The sequence below is a fragment of the Anabas testudineus genome, chromosome 5 (genome assembly GCF_900324465.2).
Source record: "Anabas testudineus chromosome 5, fAnaTes1.2, whole genome shotgun sequence".
Taxonomy (NCBI): domain Eukaryota; kingdom Metazoa; phylum Chordata; class Actinopteri; order Anabantiformes; family Anabantidae; genus Anabas; species Anabas testudineus.
Window position 1 is genome coordinate 17,698,262 of NC_046614.1, and position 18,304 is coordinate 17,716,565.

Consider the following 18,304-nt stretch of genomic DNA (forward strand, 5'->3'; position numbering starts at 1 on the left):
ACTGATGATGTGGATTTGATTATCTCAGACTGCTACTACACATCTGAATACTTTTTTTTATTTATCATAAAACCAAGATTGTGAATTGTGTTCCCTATCGCTTGCACTTTGATGGCCAATGTTAATAGAAAAAAATGAACAGGATTTAAGGCCCTTTGTTTCAAAACAAACATAAAAATGTGAAGCTGCCCTTTAAACCTGTAGTTGTATCACAGGAATAATAATAATAATAATACAGATTATGTGTTTATTTGTCTGATGCAACATTAGAAAAGGCACCAGATTATGGTCCTTCACACGCACAGTTATTTTACACTAAGACAAATGTGTCGTTGATTTGAAGGTTAATGTCGACATTGGACCAAAACAACTCTCTGTGTGTGTGTGTGTGTGTGTGTTTGCAGTGACAGTCATCACTGCTGCCCAGCCTTCTATCATGGAAATGATGCGGGATGAGAGGCCGATGTGTCATGGCCTTTTAAGAAAAATGAGAAATAGTGGGGAGTGACTTCTGCTGCGCACAGAGGCCGGAGGCAAACTGACACTTGCGGAGCGGCGAGAGACGGCGAGCGAGAAACGGTGAGTGGAAACGCCAAACTTTACTAGCTGCTAAACGCGGTCAAATACCCCGTTTGTGTGGACGCACGTAGCGTGGACACTTGCGGGGTTGTAGGCGAACACAGCAGAGCGCGGGGTGTGCGGTTTATTCATCGGATAAACGAGAAGAATCACCCGCAAGTACGAAACGGGAGTATGCACTCCCATTTTAGTCAAGGCCAGGCGGAAGGGCAGGTAACGTTAGCAAGCGGTTCTGTCTCATTTTAGCTAGTACACCGTAATGAGGGGGGATTTAAAACCTGCCAAGTCTGGTTGACGTCTGAGTTAGGAAACACATTTGATTGCAGCGTGTTTTTTGACAGCCTAGCTGTGTTTTGATTAAGCGCCGAGGAAAGCAAAGAGTCGGCTAGCGGGCTAGCTTGCTAACGAGACGTAGCTAGCGGTTTGTGAAGTCTCGGCGGCCCGTTGCTGGCAGTTAGTTAAAGCTAGCTAGTTAGCGGCATTTTGCTAACGAGCCTGATAACGGGACTTAGTGAAGCTAGTTGCTGCTGCGAAACTAGATTGTTCATGGACAGACACCCACTTGCATGGATTACAGATTATGGTGTTTTAAGGATTTATCTGCAAGGTTAAGCGGGTTTATGATTTGAATTTAATTAATGTTGTTGTTGTAACGTGAATAATCACACTGAGTGTTAGTTGCAGCTCCGTGGTGTAGTCACAGCCACAGATTGCAGGGACTTAGCATGACCTGGAGTGATAAGCATATGTTACTGCCGTAAGCAAATTAGGTAGATTCGCAATGAGATAACCCAAAAGCTCAAAGGACTTTCGCCTGTCTGGGGCCACGTTTTTACAGTAGTCTGCAGCAGGGAGAGTGCTGTGACAGAGGAAAGGTGTGTACTCATGGCCCCTGTGCTGTGAACACACTGTATGTCAACTCTGTTAATTATAGATGGTCACAGCAATGCAGTGCATGGAAACTTTCTAAAAATCCATTCAGTTTCCAAAAACACGAAAGTTTAAGATGCCAAAGCCTTGAACATATTCTCTTGCTTCACGAAGGCAGCAGTGTTGGTTATAAACTGTTTATTTTCCGATTGCAGGCTCTCTGGAGAAATTATTTTAACAGTTGTAACAGTGGATTGTGAAAACAGGCCACAGTTTAATTATTTTTTTTTATTATTCCAGCATTATTGAATTAAACCAGCTAAACCCTGCAAGGGCGAGGTAGACAATGTGCAAAAACGTTAGCAGTTTCAGAGGCACCATCTTTCCCTTGTGTTGATAGCAATGGTACATCTGCCTCATCCTGTGCTTTGAATCTCTATATAGTCCAGGTTTTGATGAAGATATGCAAGCTATTAAACCCACTTCCTCCCTCTTTCTGTGCAAGCCTTCTGTCTGGAGTCTTGAACAGGAACAGAGACTGGAAGAGGCTATTTTAGTGTGTCGCTGCTCCTTTTCCATCCTATCAGCATGAAGCCTTCTTGTGCTTTGGAAAGAGGATGTGGTTACAGGTCAAGGCCCCAGCGACACAGATGCATTTCGGCTGATGGTGTTTGTCAGTTACAGATCTTTGTCATAGTTAAGTCACAGCAAAGTTTTGTGTGCCTAGCTGCAGTTTTGCTCTGACTCAAGGGGGTATTCAAGGTTGTGGTGCACCTCAAAAGGAGATATGCAACTAGATACTGGGAGCATAATGCTTTTCAGTCACTGTTTGATATTAGGTTAGATTAGATTATACAGTAGTTTTGTCAGCTTTCTGCAGAGATGAGCTGCCACTGTACTAGAACATTTTTTCTTCAATGTGGTTGTTAGAAACATCCTCATTACTCAGATAAAATGTGGGGCTTTTCTAGCATACATTACAGTTTTACAAGCCTGTAAATTCCTAATTTCCTAGGAAGTTTCCTGTGAAGAACTACATCATTTGCTACTAATTATAGGCTAATTAGAGGGGATTCATTGGTATACTACCTAATAATGAACTGCTAACTTAGCAAGTCTTTTAGTTTGGGCAAATGTCAGTTGAGTGAGCAGTTTCTGTCTAGGCAAATGCATGAACACCAGTTTCATATGATGATTGATATTTACTAGATTTACTTGATAAAGTTTTACTTGGAGCAGTGTTACTTTACTAAATGGAGCAGTTCTTTACAGGAATTTCCCATCGAAATCTAAAACCTGTTGGTGAGCTCAGCACAATTACTGAACTCAAAGCGTCTCAGAATACATTTATGACCTAGAATAAGTACATAGAAATATTCAAGACTTAAGATATTAGCAGGAAATGCATTAAAAAAGAATAACTGCTCTGTCTTCTCTAATGAAACCCATTTACTTACAGGTTTTCTGTTTTAGCTGCTGGATTATTCCCTTAACATTAGTGGGTTATTTATGATAAGCTCTGTGTGAACTGTGGTTTTGGTGGAGGTAATGAATAACCAGAATGTAAAAAAACACTCTACCAGAACAGCAGTTTTTCTCACCCTCTTTTTTTTCTATCCCAAACCTCAAGCAAATATCTTTTAACATTTAAACTTCCGTAATTGCCATGTCGGTCAAATAAGAAGATGGGACAAGAGTTGGTATCATGCTGCTAGCTTAACCAACGGATGTGTGCGTTTTCAACATCGGCAATGGTTGGAAGCTACAGAGGGCAGTTGTCAATCATACCACCCTGCTGAGTCAGTTGCTGTGACAGCTTTATTGCTGTCGGATTAGCCTCACTAAACAGGATATAGTGGTTCCTGAATGTAGTATCTAGCTGTGTAGCTTCCTGCTGTCTAATTTGAGTTTTGTAGTTTATTCAGACTCGCATTAGCTTCATATTCTTGTCTCGCAGCAGAACCACGTTGTCCAATTTCCACCCTTAGATGGATACATACCTTTGGCTGTAGAGGGTGAGGGATGCAGTGATGTCATGGTAGAGCATGTTTTCTGTGGCATGTGGCTTTCCCTCGCTCCTTATTTGCTGGGGTTACTACGAGAGCAGAACAGCAGCTGTGTGTTTGTTTTGTTGGGAATGACAGTGTGTAGTCAGGCAGTGGAAAAAGGGAGAGGTTTGGTTTTAAAGGGAGATGTCCTTAAATGGCCTTGTATATGTATTTGTGTGCGTTGTGAGTTTGTAGAGAGCAGAAGGGAGAGTACAGTGTTGTGTGTAGTTTTGCTGGTATAACACTTTGTATTTAAAATATGTGTCACAGGAACTGCATCATGTTCAGTCACATCCCTGATTTTTGATTTTACCTTTTGTTGAAAATAAGGAACGGATTCAGAGGTCACTAATTGAATATTAGGCAGAATTTGTTTTAGTGTTGATTAAAAAATATGATTTGGAGGAATATGGAAATAGTCTCTTAACAGACAACAAGCACAACATGTCTGCTTTCTTGGGGCCATCAATTAACACATTGGAGCTGAGAAATATTGTCTTCTACTTGTGTTAATGCTTAATGTTCTGTTGTAATTTACCAAGTTGATTGTCTTAATTTGAAGACAGAAGTTGTGCTTCATCTTTAAGTTGCCTTTAAGTGACCTGCTAAGCCTCATTTGTTATTATAACATACAGTTACTGTAGTTACTTAAAAGGTTAGTAAATCAACTATGACAGTTACAAGAAAGGGTTGTATTTGGCTATTAAACTAGTTGCTTTTGTGCCAAAAACTAAAATGGTACTGAAACTAAAGTGCTTTGGTTGCACACCATTTTATTTAGCTGTGAATGGCACACATAATTATCTAGGGAGAAACGTGTATGTCCTAGTTCTCTTTTTAGGTGGTTGATTTTGATAACTGCAAATGTCTTTAATATTAAACCAAAGCCTCATCACTAATATCAACACAGTTTATACAGATTTTTATTTTTTATATTCTCTTTGTTATAACTGGGATTACCTACCTTTTTTATTAGGGCAGCAACTAGTCACTATTTTCATTATTAGTTAATCTACTAATCATTTTCCTGTTTAACTGTGATATGACAAGAACAAGGCTGCAAACCCTTGTGTGAAGCTTGGACTAGGTTGCCAGTTTGCATCATATGAAACTGATCTGCTCATTTGAAAAAGGTACTTGGTGTACATATTTTAATAGACCTCCACTAGTGACCTTTAAAGCATTTATGTACTGTAATAATCTAACATCCATTGTCACCAATTGGACTCCTAACGTTATCTGTCCACACACCCTATACAAGAAACCTGACATACCTAAAGCTGACAAGTGAGGCATAGCGTAAATCGAAATATGACATTGTGTATGTGACACTTTATTCTACACTTTAAGATTTACACGAGCTTGCAGCTGTGACTGTTAGCATAGCACCTGTGCCACCCTGTTCTTTATTCTTTTGCTCCTAATCACGTAAGGAGAACTTCATTGTGTGTTGAGGATTAGTGAGAATGAATTATTCACAGCCCAGGCTTCATATCCCACATGGTCACTGTTTGATTGAAGCTGCAGGTCCTCAGTTCTTTGTCCACTGCTCTGAGTGTTTCGATGGAGTGTACTGTAAAAAGAACATTGTGGGAGGGGGATCATCTGCTTGATAGTGTGCAAAAAAGGATGATTATCCAGCAAGGCTATGTTGTGTTACTTGGGACCAGGTTTTAACATGAGCCAGTTGATGATTTTCAATGCAGTCTTCATGGCAACAAACTGAGCTTTTCAACCAATGATACGAAATTATTATTTTATTGTTTCAGGAGCAAGATTTATGAAAACATTAAGCCAGCTAGCAGCTCCCTCATGTGTGTTGATGGAAATCTGGTGGTACACTTGAAGGAAGTTTGAGAATAGCACAGTCATAAATCAAGCTTATATCAGTGATTGGAAAATTGTAGCTTCCAAAATGATAGTTTCTCCTAAGGCTGAAAAGGTCTATTCTAATACTCAACTATGTTGTTCAGCTTTCATTTTGTCGCTTTTATCAAGCTAATTCTCAATTTTAGCTTCCTCAGTGTGACAATCTGTTGTTTTTTTCCCCCCATCATTATAAGTGATATGATATCTTTTAGGGTTTGGCATTTTAGTTTGGAAAGGCATGTTTAAAATAAGTGATTTTACCAAATAAAAACATTCTGAAAGAAGATTAATCGCATTTGAGAACTTTCTTGATTGGAAGCCTCTTTCTCTTTCAAAGGGATATTCCAGTGATTTCACAACTTCCTCACAATCACAGTTTCCACTCCCTCCAGCTGTTTTCTTTTCTTCTGTTGTTGCTTTACAGTACCAAAAGTGAGTGAGTGACTAAAAATCTGACAGGAGGGTGTGTTTTAGTGTGAGATGGCCAGATGATTGTGTCAGTAGGAGGAAAATCTGCCTGATCCATGTATCATCTCCCCTTCAGTCCCCCCTACACTCATACACAGCTGGTTTGTATTAGAGAGGGGTCAAATACTCTTCACCTCCTCCACCCTCAAACAGCATAACTTATGGGTGTTTCCTCTATTGTTGTGCTGTGTCTTCTCTATAGCTTTCAGGATAGACTACAATCCTCCCTTTTTGGAGTGGAAAAACTCAGAGACCAGACTGGGAAAGTTACTTTGTTTTGCTTAAAATGAAGGTTACTTTGTGTAACATGTGTTTTTTGTTTGACCCTCTTTCTCCTTTATCTTATTTATCCCATTTCCTTCTTTGTTTGTCCACTGTAGACTGTTGGGCTGTCTGGTGAAGCAATCCCGCCATGCGTGAATACAAGCTAGTGGTGTTAGGCTCTGGAGGTGTGGGCAAGTCTGCTCTGGTGAGTATCTAGTGCGTCCAATCTCTGACACCTCTCCAGTGTGTTAGCTAATGATTTTGTAGAAGCCACTGAGATAATTGTCAATTTGACACCAAGGCATTTCAATAGATTATGGAGGAAACTGTGGTAAAAGAAGCTTCAGCAAAACAGGATGAAGCCTGCTGTCTTCTAAGTCACACCTGTTTAAAATAGAAAAAGATAATCTAGAATTTCTAAACATTGCACGTTGAATTGGGCAGTTTAAATACTTCTAAGCCATATTGACTTTTTTATTTTCTGGGTTTGATAGAAAACAGACAGAAAATCTTAAACTTTTATGTATTTTATTTTTATAAGACGTTTGTCAGGAGACCACACACTTCTGTGAAATCTTTTTTGCCCTGCTTAACTAGCTCGCCCAAGTGTCAAAGTCGGGTTAATCTCTTTAGAACTTAAGATGTTATTAGGTGAGCTCAGTCTAGCCCTAATGTAAACCTGCCACTAAAAGCACAGTTCTTTATATATAGTACAGTCTAAATGTTTGATTTACATGTAGTCACACATGTCATTAAAATGAATGTTCTTGGCTTTAGTTGAACTCTCTCTGCATCCTGGCTGGACTGCCTACTAACATCATAAACATTCTCATTCCAGATGTCCTAGCTTGTTGTTGTAATGAATATAGGTGCAACTGAGAGGACAACTAGGAGACGGGGCAATTTGGCTGCGTTTGCTACATTTACTACATCCCTGCGTTTGATCTGACACTAGCTCTTTCTGTGTCTTTTCTTACAGACAGTTCAGTTTGTACAGGGAATCTTTGTGGAAAAATATGACCCTACAATAGAAGACTCGTACAGAAAGGTGAGTGTCCCGTGAGAGGGGAGAAGGAGAGGCAGTGAGTGCTGGCTTGGAATGAGCTGATTGTTAGCAGCTGCTCTGCAGTTTCACGTCATGATGTTGTACTCTTGCTTTCCCTCATGTAATTCCCTTCAACTTGTTTCATATTTTTGTCTTAGTTGTCTCTTGGTCTTTGTTATAATTTAAACAGATAACATGACATGTACCCAGTGACCTGAAATTGAGTTGTACATTAGCTAACTTAGTTTTTTTTCCCTTCTCTTACAGCAAGTGGAGGTAGACGGGCAGCAATGTATGCTTGAAATTCTCGACACAGCGGGCACAGTAAGTGAATGCCATACCTCTAAAAAGTGTCAGTACTTTTTCTATAGGGAGTCCTGGATCACTGTATTAAACAAAGACTTTGTAGGTGAATGTGCTGTGGGACACTTTCCATAATAGTTTTTTTTCTTCTTAGGAAAAAAACGTTTTATTTGATGAAATGTAAATATCTGGAGCAAAGGTTAAAATAACAAGGGCAGAAACCTGACACACTGGTGGTGTGGTTTCGGTATATTCACACTTTTGACCGGCCTAAGTCAGCCTAAGTATGCTGCAAGAGTAGGAGTATACCTGCTGAGTAGATCTGCTATGGGCAAGTTGTCATGATGTTCATGGGGCACAAGCAGCAAACATGTAAGTGCCTGTTTGTAGTGGAAACCTGATAGTCTTCTGTTTCTGAATCAGGCCAACACTGTACAGTGCTGTAAAAAAACTTGACAGAGAGTCAGTTATTGTGCATATTGTGCAGTACTGTATCTTCACTGCATTAAAAATGGCTGAAACCAGTCCCTAGATTTTCCTGAATAATCATTTGGTCTTTAAATCTGTCTTTACCATCTGTAAATGGTAATAAGTAATATTTTCCCCACAGTCCAAGGGGATGTCTTCAGATTGAAGACTTGTCTTTATACCAAAATAAAGGAAAGAAGCAAATCCTTATATTGCAGAACCCAAATACTTCAAATATTTCACACTTTTACTTGAAAAGTGTCAAATTGTTTCACCCACTATTTCTGCTGCGTCTTGGAATGTGTTACACTGTGACTTCCTGTTATATTACTTTGACATTAGATTTTTAATAGAATATAAAATGCCAAAAGGCCTATGACAGTATCTCATTGCCCTTTGTTCCACTTTTTTCCCACCTGTGTAGGAGCAGTTCACAGCAATGAGAGACTTGTACATGAAGAACGGCCAAGGCTTTGCATTGGTATACTCCATCACAGCACAGTCGACCTTCAATGACCTCCAGGACCTGAGAGAACAGATTCTACGAGTAAAGGACACAGAGGATGTAAGTGCACAGCATGCATAATTATTTTATATTTTATGTTTATATCGATTCTTCCCTATTTTCGCAAAACTTTTCCTCAGTTTATTTTATTTTTAAATTATGGTTGAATAGGTTGTAGACATCAAATATAGTAGAAAATCACACAGATAAATTACAAATGTGCTACTTCTGTGTTCTCAGCCACCTACACTGTGCAGAGACATTGCACAGTTGCTATGGACACGATTCAACACTGAAATCACTCCATCTTATGCCAGTGATTAGAAGTTTGGGCAGTGTGACTGTGTTTCTGTGTTGCCTGTATAGTGCAAACAATGAGAAACCACTTGGTGAAAGTTGTGTACTGTACTTAGCCTAGTATTAGCTATTACTCGTGCAATGGATATCCCAGTGGTTTGTTTACTTCATCTGTGTTTGAGGTGGTCACACAATGCAAGTCTCCAATTAGCTAAGAGACCAGAAAAGGTAGAGCATTTTTGACTTGCTAGTGCTTGTTAGACTCCCCTCAGCTAGGATTGGTGTCTGCCATGGTGCAAGCAAAATAGTATGTGTCATTTTAAATATTTTCCTGGTTTAGCGTTTGTCAGTAACATATTTCCGTTTTCTATATGTCTGGTAAATTGCAAGGCTGTTTGAGTGAGTAAACCCTCCGATCCCTTTCTGGTGGGACAGTGCGTCAGCAGAATCTAAGATGCCCTTTTTTGGTGATCTCTTGAGGGAGTGAATGTTACCATAACCCTCTCCCTCACTCTTTCCTCCTCTGTCTCGCTTGCTGTTCCCTGTCAATGAATGAAGCCCCTCTGCAGCCTGATGCAAAGGTTTTATACCATCTTTCTATTTGTACCTTTGTTGCTCCCCTTCCCCTGTATGTGTTCTACTATACTCCTGCTTTTTGTTTTGACTGGCCTTTTTAGAGCCTGTTGCTCTGATCCCCACCACCTCTTTCTCTATGGCCTGGCTTGTGGTATTACTGTGGTCTGGCACTCTGTGCTGGTGATTGGACTGTCAGGAATGATGTGCAAGAAAAAGCCTCAGCTCATCAAAAACACACTGGATTGTGAGTCTGTGGTACTTCATTAGAGCCTCCGTGGTCAGGGAACTGAGGTTAGCCTCAGGCTAACAGATGGATTGCAGGATCAGTGGCTCCTAAACATGCAAGAAAACCATTGGTGTCCCTTTCTTCTCTAACTGTGCTCCCTCTGAATTCATGCATAGTTTAAATAGTTGTTCATATCTGTGCCATCGTCCATGTTAGTTATCAGCTGAAGTGATGGTTTAAGCATTTACCTATGATGACTGTGACATCTGTTTATCTTTCTTCACTCCTTGCAGGAATGCATAATGAAAGGAAATACTTAATGTGTTCTTTTTTTTGGTCCAAGAGTACAGATTTCTTATTTGAAAGCTTTAAGCCATTGCAGAGCTAAAGCAGGCACCCTATTTCTAGTGCAGCTGTTCTCATTCTCAGCTCTGCCATGCACCATTTACTGAAAAGCTGGCAAAATGTACAGAGGCACTTTATATTGCCAAGCTCAGTTAAAATGACTTTTAATGACTGTATGCTGAAGACAGTAGGGCCAAATGCCATTTCCTTAAAAATGTTGTTAGGAATGAAGAATAAAGTAAGTGAGCAGTCAACACTTCCCACATTACACAGGTCTTATGTAAGAGAAGTCCTATGACTTTTCTGGGCCATTTCCATCTTGTGTGACAAGGATGGTACTAATGTCTGACTCCATGCTTGTGACTCACTGCTATTTGCTCCATTCAGTTAAACTACTCTATACTCCCTTGTTCTGTGTTCTTCACAATTCACTCTCAAGCATGCCATTGTGGGCGGGATAGGACCTGTCCTTAGCATGTTAGCAGTGTCTGAACAGATTCTCTGTGGGCTGTGTGAAGTAAGCTAATGCTGGCTTGTGTGCTGCTGACACTGAACATTTTTCTTCCCTGCATACCTTCATCCATCTCTCCATCCATTTCATCCCAGCTTGGCTCAGAGTTTGTGTTAGGAGGGCATACCACTGGTTCTCCCAGGACCCCTGGGAGAAATGTCTTCAGCAGTCCAGTGCGAGGGCTTGTTTGGTTATCAAACATCAAGCAGCAACCGCAGGGGGTTAATCTAAACATTGCAGTTTCCTGTCGTCTGTTCCACAGTCCAGTGAGAGAAAGAGAGAGAAGGAAAAAGGACCCTGAAATATTCATCCTATACCTTGAAAAAGAAATTAGAATCTCCAGAAACTGTAATACTTCAGATCTTTTCCCACCCACAAGTCTACTGTTCCGAGGTCATACTGCTGTATAAGCAAGTTTGTGCACTTCAGGATACTACCATACTGCTTACAAATATCCAGATCCATCAAGTTTCTGAACCAGAAAAAGACAGCAAATTCAGGATTTCCCATGCATATATTTATCTGTTACAGTCCCACCACAAATGGATTTCCCCAGCTAATGTATTATTGGCTCCTGTTGTGTTGCATGCAAAATGTTCCTCTAGTTGATTGACTAGGTTCCCCTTGTCTGTCGCTTGTTCAGCTGCAGATATCCTGTGAACCTTTGGAAAACTCAGGAAGCCCTGAAGATTGTGTTTTTATCATGCATTTTACAGTGGGTGGTGTATTAAGCCAGGTTTAATTCTGAAAATGCACTGCATATCAAATGGAGATATGTGCAGACACAAACAAACAGTTTCATACTATCATATAATTCCAGGCAGTAGCCAGAGCATGGAATCCAGCTGAAATGCTTGAACATTCAGGAAGGAAAGCGATGTTATCCCGGCTGGGCGGGGCTGCCATGACTTCCTCCGGGCCAGCGTGCTCCCTAGATAGCCGGTCAGGAAACAGCAGGCAGGATGAGACGCATCCCGACACCCTGACTGCCCCATCTTTGCTTGCTGTGACAGTTGGGGTTAGATGTTTTGCCCAGAATATTCTCTCTTCCTCAGAGAGTGTTTTTTTGCCACATAAGTTTTTATAACCTCTGACTGAGGGCACAAAAGAAGAAGTGTTGAGTATTTGGGAGTTTCCAAAACCAGCTGCACTTCTTGTCAGTGGTTGTGTTTTTAGTTTTGGTCTGAAAAGATTTCTTACTGAAAGAACAAACCAAAACCTACCTTACTTCCTGGTTGGAATCAATGCTTTAACCTCTTTTGTAACTTTTCTGTAACTTGAACTATTATCTTTGCATTCTCTCAATTGGCTTTGTAACCTTAGCATCCAGACTTGACTGAAATGAATAGGCTACTTTTGTGTTAAAAATCACATTCCTACTTTTATTCTTTCATGAGATTTGCATTTGTTGTGAAATTCTGTCCTGATATTATTCTTTACACTTCCTAAACCTAGTGTCTCAGTGTCCACCCTTTTCACTCAGCTGTCACTATTCTGCTATGATTAAATGCTCTAAATGGTTCTTGAGGAGTAGTATGATGCTGAACGTACAAAATTTTGTGCTAATGGTAGCAAGGGCACCAGTTGGATTTTGTACATGGGATGTTATCATCTGCTGTACATCCTAGACCACAAATCCTACACTTACACTTCATTTACTGTTTACATTTGCTTTATTTCTGAAGGAGGCACACGCAGAAGAGTAACCTTTATACATCCAAGTTTAATTTTGATTAATTTAATTTTTTTGATTATTGAATTTATCTCCTATTTCTTGTTTGTTTTAGTCCAAACTCAAATGTCTTCTTTCTTTTTAACAAAGTTTCCTCTTGAACAATCTTTTTTTACTCCTCCTCCACTTCTTCTCTCTTCAGTTTATTTTTGATAGACTTAATTAAGGACATGTTGCCTTGATGCTAGATACATCTGTGTTTGATTAACATTTTTCATTGCCTCAGCTGTTGTTCTACCTTTCAAAGAGCTGATACGTTTGTATTTATTTTTCTCACAATGTCTAAATACATTGTAGAGAATGTTTGATTTCAGTTCTTTAATTTGATCTTAATTAGAAATCATGAATTTGCTGGAACATGATTCAGACTTATTTTCTCTTATCTGTCTTTAGGTGCCGATGATCCTGGTGGGGAACAAGTGCGACTTGGAGGATGAGCGTGTGGTGGGAAAGGAGCAGGGCCAGAACCTGGCCAGACAGTGGAACCACTGTGCCTTTTTAGAGTCCTCTGCTAAGTCAAAGATCAATGTCCTTGATGTAAGTATGCACAACAAAATCACTGATCACCCATTAGACACCTACCACATTCATCTGTCAGAGCATTGTTTAAATGGTGACAGTGTCATTTTTTGTTGGTAAAATATGGTCTATCTGAGATGAAAGTAGTAATGAGCTCAGCTGGATTAAGACCTGCTACTCACCCGTGTTAAACCCACTGTTTGTGTAAATGGTGTCATCAATCCACTTAGTCCTGAAGCTTCAACAGATCGCTTAAAGGTACAAAAGTGTGAGAGGACTGTTTGAAGGAGTTTAACATTGTTAGATTACTGACATCTTTGTTCTCATGTTGTCTGTTGCCTCTATTAGATCTTCTATGACCTGGTCAGACAAATAAATAGGAAAACGCCAGTGGAAAAGAAGAAGGCAAAAAAGAAATCCAACTGTGTCCTGCTTTAAAGACCCCCACCAGCCCCTGCAGCAGCTCTGAGCCAGGTGTGTGTGTGTGTGTGTGTGTGTGTGTGTGTGTGTGTGTGTGTCAAACATTCAAAACACATTAGTTGCAAGTGGCTGTGTAGATGACATATTACTGAGGTCACAATTTATAGAGAGGCTGTTGACTTAATTGGCGTTATCTTATCGTGTCATTTCACATGATGCTGCCTACATCTGTTGTAGTTTATCATTTATCCAAGTTAGGTTTTACTTATTTATTTATTTATTTATTTATTTATTTATTTATTTACAGGACATCTTAAAATACCTTCAGTTTAAATGTATTTTTCTTTTTCATTACAGGTTATAAAATATCTTAGTGTTTTTGATGATGATGAAAGGTCTTACATTTTCAAAAGATACAGAGACAAACACACTGAACCACAAATCTAAACTTATTTAAATATAAAATCAGCCTTGATCAGGATCAAGTCAAAATTTTTCACCATTCAAACTGCATTAGATTTGTTTCTCTTAAGTTCTCTGAGCAAAGTCAGATGATATGACCCCCTTTCAGAAAACCGGAGGTGCATTGGATGTTATAAGATTATAAAACTTGACCCAGGATACAGTATTTTACAAGGGATTGTTTGTATGCAGACCAGTATAAATCCTCTTTAGTTACAGTCTGAAGAGGAACTATTCCATGTGACAAGAAGTCAGTGAGACATCTTGTGCATAGGTTGTGTGTGTGGGACGTGTCGTGTTACTTTCTATAAATACCTGCAGTTGTCATTCTTAACAATAAATGCTAATGCTCAGGAGTTGCAGAGCCAATAAATATTATGGGGGAGGCCAACATCACTCAGTCAGCTTCTGTACTGTGAAGCGCTTTCTTTTTTTGCATCTTTATTTTAGCTCAAGTTACCGTATGATGTTTGGATTTAAATGAGGACCTCAGCAGATTGCAGCAGCTGGTTATGTCTGAGGAAATCCTCATCTCCATTAGATTGTTTCCCAGGAAATTCAGAATCGCTTCTTTTTTAAATTTTCTTTCTCAGCATTTTACAGTTTCGACAGATGTTGGTAATGAGGAAGTCTGAAAACGGTCACACCGTAAACCAGCTTTGGATTCCTGTCAATCTTTTGGAGTAACTTGGTTGATAAATTTAGAACTGCTTTTCTGATATTGATGTGATGCAATCGTTAGTCTTCCTGAATAGCTGATGTTGGATTACTTTGTGAAAGTAGACTGGAGAACATTTTCATTCAGCTCTTTTTGTAAAATCTCTAACCACTGCTTTACTATAGTGCAGAATTGCTGTGATTGTAGAACTATTATAAAGAAGTAAAAGGTATAGCTACCTTGGTATGACTGGTGCTGAAGAATCTAGCGGGCAACACTAACAGAACATGTTGTATTACTCACTTCTAATTTTAACTATTAGTGCAAGTCTAGGTCAGAGTTCATGTGCACCAAGAGCTGATCATAAGGTTTAACCCACCTTAAACTTTACGAGCTTCACCAGTTTAGAAAGTCAGAGTAAAGAGTGTTTCCACCCTGATCGTTTCCTTTTGAAGAGTTTAGGTTCACTGAGCTGAAGATGGCTTGTAAGAGCTCTGACAGAGCTATTTGCTTCCAAATTCATTTTGGCCACATTTTCAAACCAAGAAATGTAGTTGGGCCAGACAAAAACTGTCAAAACTGTGGAATCAGTTTTGTCTTTGGACTCATCTACTGCTATTGACATGACATGAGCTTTCTTAAAGTCTTCTTACAGTGTTTATTTGTCACTGCAGGCAGGGTTAACCTGTTTTCATGGTCAGTGTTATGGTTCTGGGCTGAGAAAGACATGTTTGATCGTATGATGGACTACTCTGACCATTTCTAGATGCACTTTAGCAACAATCCACAACATTGTGGCACATTGTTAGTAGGCTGTTAGTAGTGTTGAATTTGTGGTCTGTACTACTGTATTGTAGGCTGCATTCTGTTTGAATACTACTGCATTTGGTCAGTCAGTGTAATAGCCAGCAGGGTGTCAGAATGAGTGGAAAGACTGTCCTTCAACTAAAGGTCTTTAGTACAAGCTGTTATTTCTGTGTGTCAACCATATGGATGTGTCCTTGGCAAGATTGACGCTATTATTTCCAAGTATGCAGTCCAAGCTGACACTCAGAGTAAACAGTTATTTAAAGTACAAGTATAATATTATATTGGCACAATCATAATGAGCATTTTATATCTAAACATAATATTTCCACATACAGAAACGGACTGCATCTGGACATAATCCTTTTCTGCTGGATCCATATTTACTAACTGCTGAACAAGATAAATACATCATAATAAAGAAAGACATACTTTATTAATCCAATTGGGAAAATTGTTGTTGGACAGTGTGCCAGACGATATGTGTTGGCTCCACTAGAGGGTTTCTGTGTCTTGTCCAAGGAACCACTGACCCTAGGGTTTGTGTACATGGCTGCTCTACCAACTGAGCTACTACCGTCCATCATGTGCATGACGTAATATAAAATGTACAAATAGCTGTGAAGCTGAGCAACACACAGTTTCCAAGAGTTTATTTTCCAGTGTTTTGGCCATTATGCAGTCTCTCGTTTGGCCTATCACTGTTTACACATTTTGGTTGACAGCCGTACAGCCAGCCATAGAGATTTTATATCTACCTTCTTCAGTTACTTTTACCTTGCATTGTGGGGGATTATAAAACTTTGATATTGCTGATAAGACCAGCTTTGTGAAACAGACAGTACAATTGTAGCCCAGACATTTGAGCCCAACAGAGTGAGGCTTATGTGAGCTGGCCATAGGGCTGTGTCTGCCCACCCCCATTCAAACAATGGTCAGTCCAATGAACCAGCACTAACAGGATTACAGCCCCACTGTTCCCCTGCTCACATCACTCTATCAACCTACACTGTTAGACGGAAGGGGGGGGGGTACAGTCAAAGTTGACTCGCAGTGTGTTGACCTCATGTAATATGTCATTTAGCTGTCATTGGATTCACTGGTGTTTGGTGATACTACACTGATTCTGATGAAGTTTTAGTAGTGTAGGAAATGTGTAATTAAGATGAGGCTGATATGACATGAATGGAGCACCAGCACAGAATGTGCAACAGAGAGAGATATTTTTCACCCTGTACACTCTTCAAGCATTAATATGCAGCTAATTGAGTTGTGGGCTAATTGAAACAGTGTCCACTCATAGTTCATGAAACTTCTTGTTGTCCTGAATATGTCACTAGGGAAAAGGCATTAGGCTCGTTGTAAATGGACAGGGTTCTTTCCTCTATGCTTGCTAATTTAATAATGGGTCTCAAATCCTTCTTTCAAAATAGACAGTAAGAGGCAATAGGTGGTGATCACAAATGGGCAACCAGCAAACGTCAGTCTTGTCAGGGATGGATGAGACACTAGATATGTTTTAGGGCCCTGGGTGTGTATTAAAATCTTTTGGGAATAGCCCTAAACTTGGACTTATGAATTATAAAAACAAAAGAGAACGTAGTATCGCAACATTAAGGTAAATTTTAATTTTAATACACTTCTTTTAGAACATCAATCATCACAACTTCACACAGATCTTACCACCAGCAAATGAAATTGTTTCATCATTTTTATTTGTCATTTGATCCTCGATTAAAATGATCACTCCTTGTATCCAAAGCTTTTAATAATATTATATATTCCAGACTACATTAGAATTTTCTCTTCCTATTTTTCCTTTTGCTCTAAGAATTAAGCGAACAGGTGTAATACTGTGGATTGTCCAGTAGAGGGCAGAGGCAGCTTGTAGATAGTGTTCAGGACATTTGAGTAAAGTCTGAACACTGACGGTGCCCACAATGAGGACTGTACCACTGTGCTGTGTTGCAGAAATGCTGTAATGAAGAACTGTTGCCCTGATTGGAACGTGCCAGCATTCCAACAGCCCCGACCCCCTCCCTCCATCAGCCATAAACGGTGAATCAGCTGACTGAACTGCTCCTATCAAAGACGAGGACGATCTACACGAGAAAGAGAAGAGAGATGGAGAGAGTAAAGAGAAAGAAAGACAGTAAGAAAAAGAGAAGACTTCAGTCTCTTGCCTCCAAGGACCTTCCTGTGTCTCAGTTACCGTGTGAACCCTGAACGGAAAGTCTCCATTTCTGCAATTCAACACCACAAACTGATGATAAGTGCAGCAAAGCCTCTGAACATAAAGGTGTCCATGAGCTGCCTACATCGCCAGAGAGCAGCACCCCTTCTTTTTTTTGTTTTTTTTTTGTTTGTTTTTTTTTTGTTTGTTTTTTGGCAGGCTAACAAAAAGAAAATAACTGTTAAAGAAGGAAAACAAAGTTAGAACTTTGATTCAGTATTTCACATCTTTTTCAATATTGTATTTGAAAGACATGGAAATTGACCCCTTTAGTTGTATGATTTATAAATATTCTTCAAAAACGAGCATGAAAAAATGCATCATTTAGTGTAGATGTTTTCAAGTGAAATCAAGTGGAAAAGTGAGATATTTTTTATAGCCATACACCTATTCTCCATGCCTGTCATGTCAGTGATGATAGATCAAGGTCTATAATATGTATTATTATTATTATTATTATTATTATTATTATTATTATTATTATTATTTTTATTATATTTTTTCTTTGCCCTGTTGTTCATGGACTTCTCTTCTGCAAATATTCCTCTCTGATGTGACTTAATTTTATACTCAGTCACTGGGATTTCATAGCTCCCATAATATATTGTAATGCCATTTTTTGCATAATAATGCTTCAGAAAAAAATGGGTCTTTTATAGAAGAAAAATGGGGAAAATAAGGATTGATTTCTATGTCTCTTGAAGTGGAAATATATTATACTAAACCAACTCTAATGATGCTTCTTGTGTTTTTCTGTCAATGATGTTCCAGCTTTTATGGATTATTAAAGTACATTTTAGTACATTTTCATCATATTGGTCAATGTATTTTTGTGAATTAAAATTTTATCCAATGCGGATTTGATTTATTTGAGTATAATGAAATAAAAAGGCATTTGTAGAAGGTTTAAAACTGTAGCTAGAACAAAAGTAGAAATTGGGTAGATGTAGTAAATTAGATATTGATTCTACATGGTGAAACCTGTCTTTTCCTGGAGTATAACTCAACTCAGTCATTGTATTACAGTATATGCTAAACTAAATTTGATTATATGATGTGTTGCTTTACTTTTAGTGACCACCAGGAGTCAGTATATGAG

General features: G+C 39.1%; 1 protein-coding gene across 1 annotated transcript; it reads left to right on the forward strand.

Moving 5' to 3' along the window:
- Positions 1-433: 433 nt before the first annotated feature.
- Positions 434-18,060, forward strand: LOC113154164 (ras-related protein Rap-1A-like). The gene is made up of 8 exons (XM_026348200.1): positions 434-579; positions 6,215-6,303; positions 7,078-7,146; positions 7,411-7,467; positions 8,339-8,479; positions 12,500-12,643; positions 12,974-13,099; positions 16,944-18,060. Exons 2-7 carry the CDS (start codon positions 6,247-6,249, stop codon positions 13,061-13,063), a joined length of 558 nt encoding a protein of 185 aa, XP_026203985.1. The 5' UTR covers positions 434-579; positions 6,215-6,246; the 3' UTR covers positions 13,064-13,099; positions 16,944-18,060.
- The last annotated feature ends 244 nt before the right edge of the window (positions 18,061-18,304 follow it).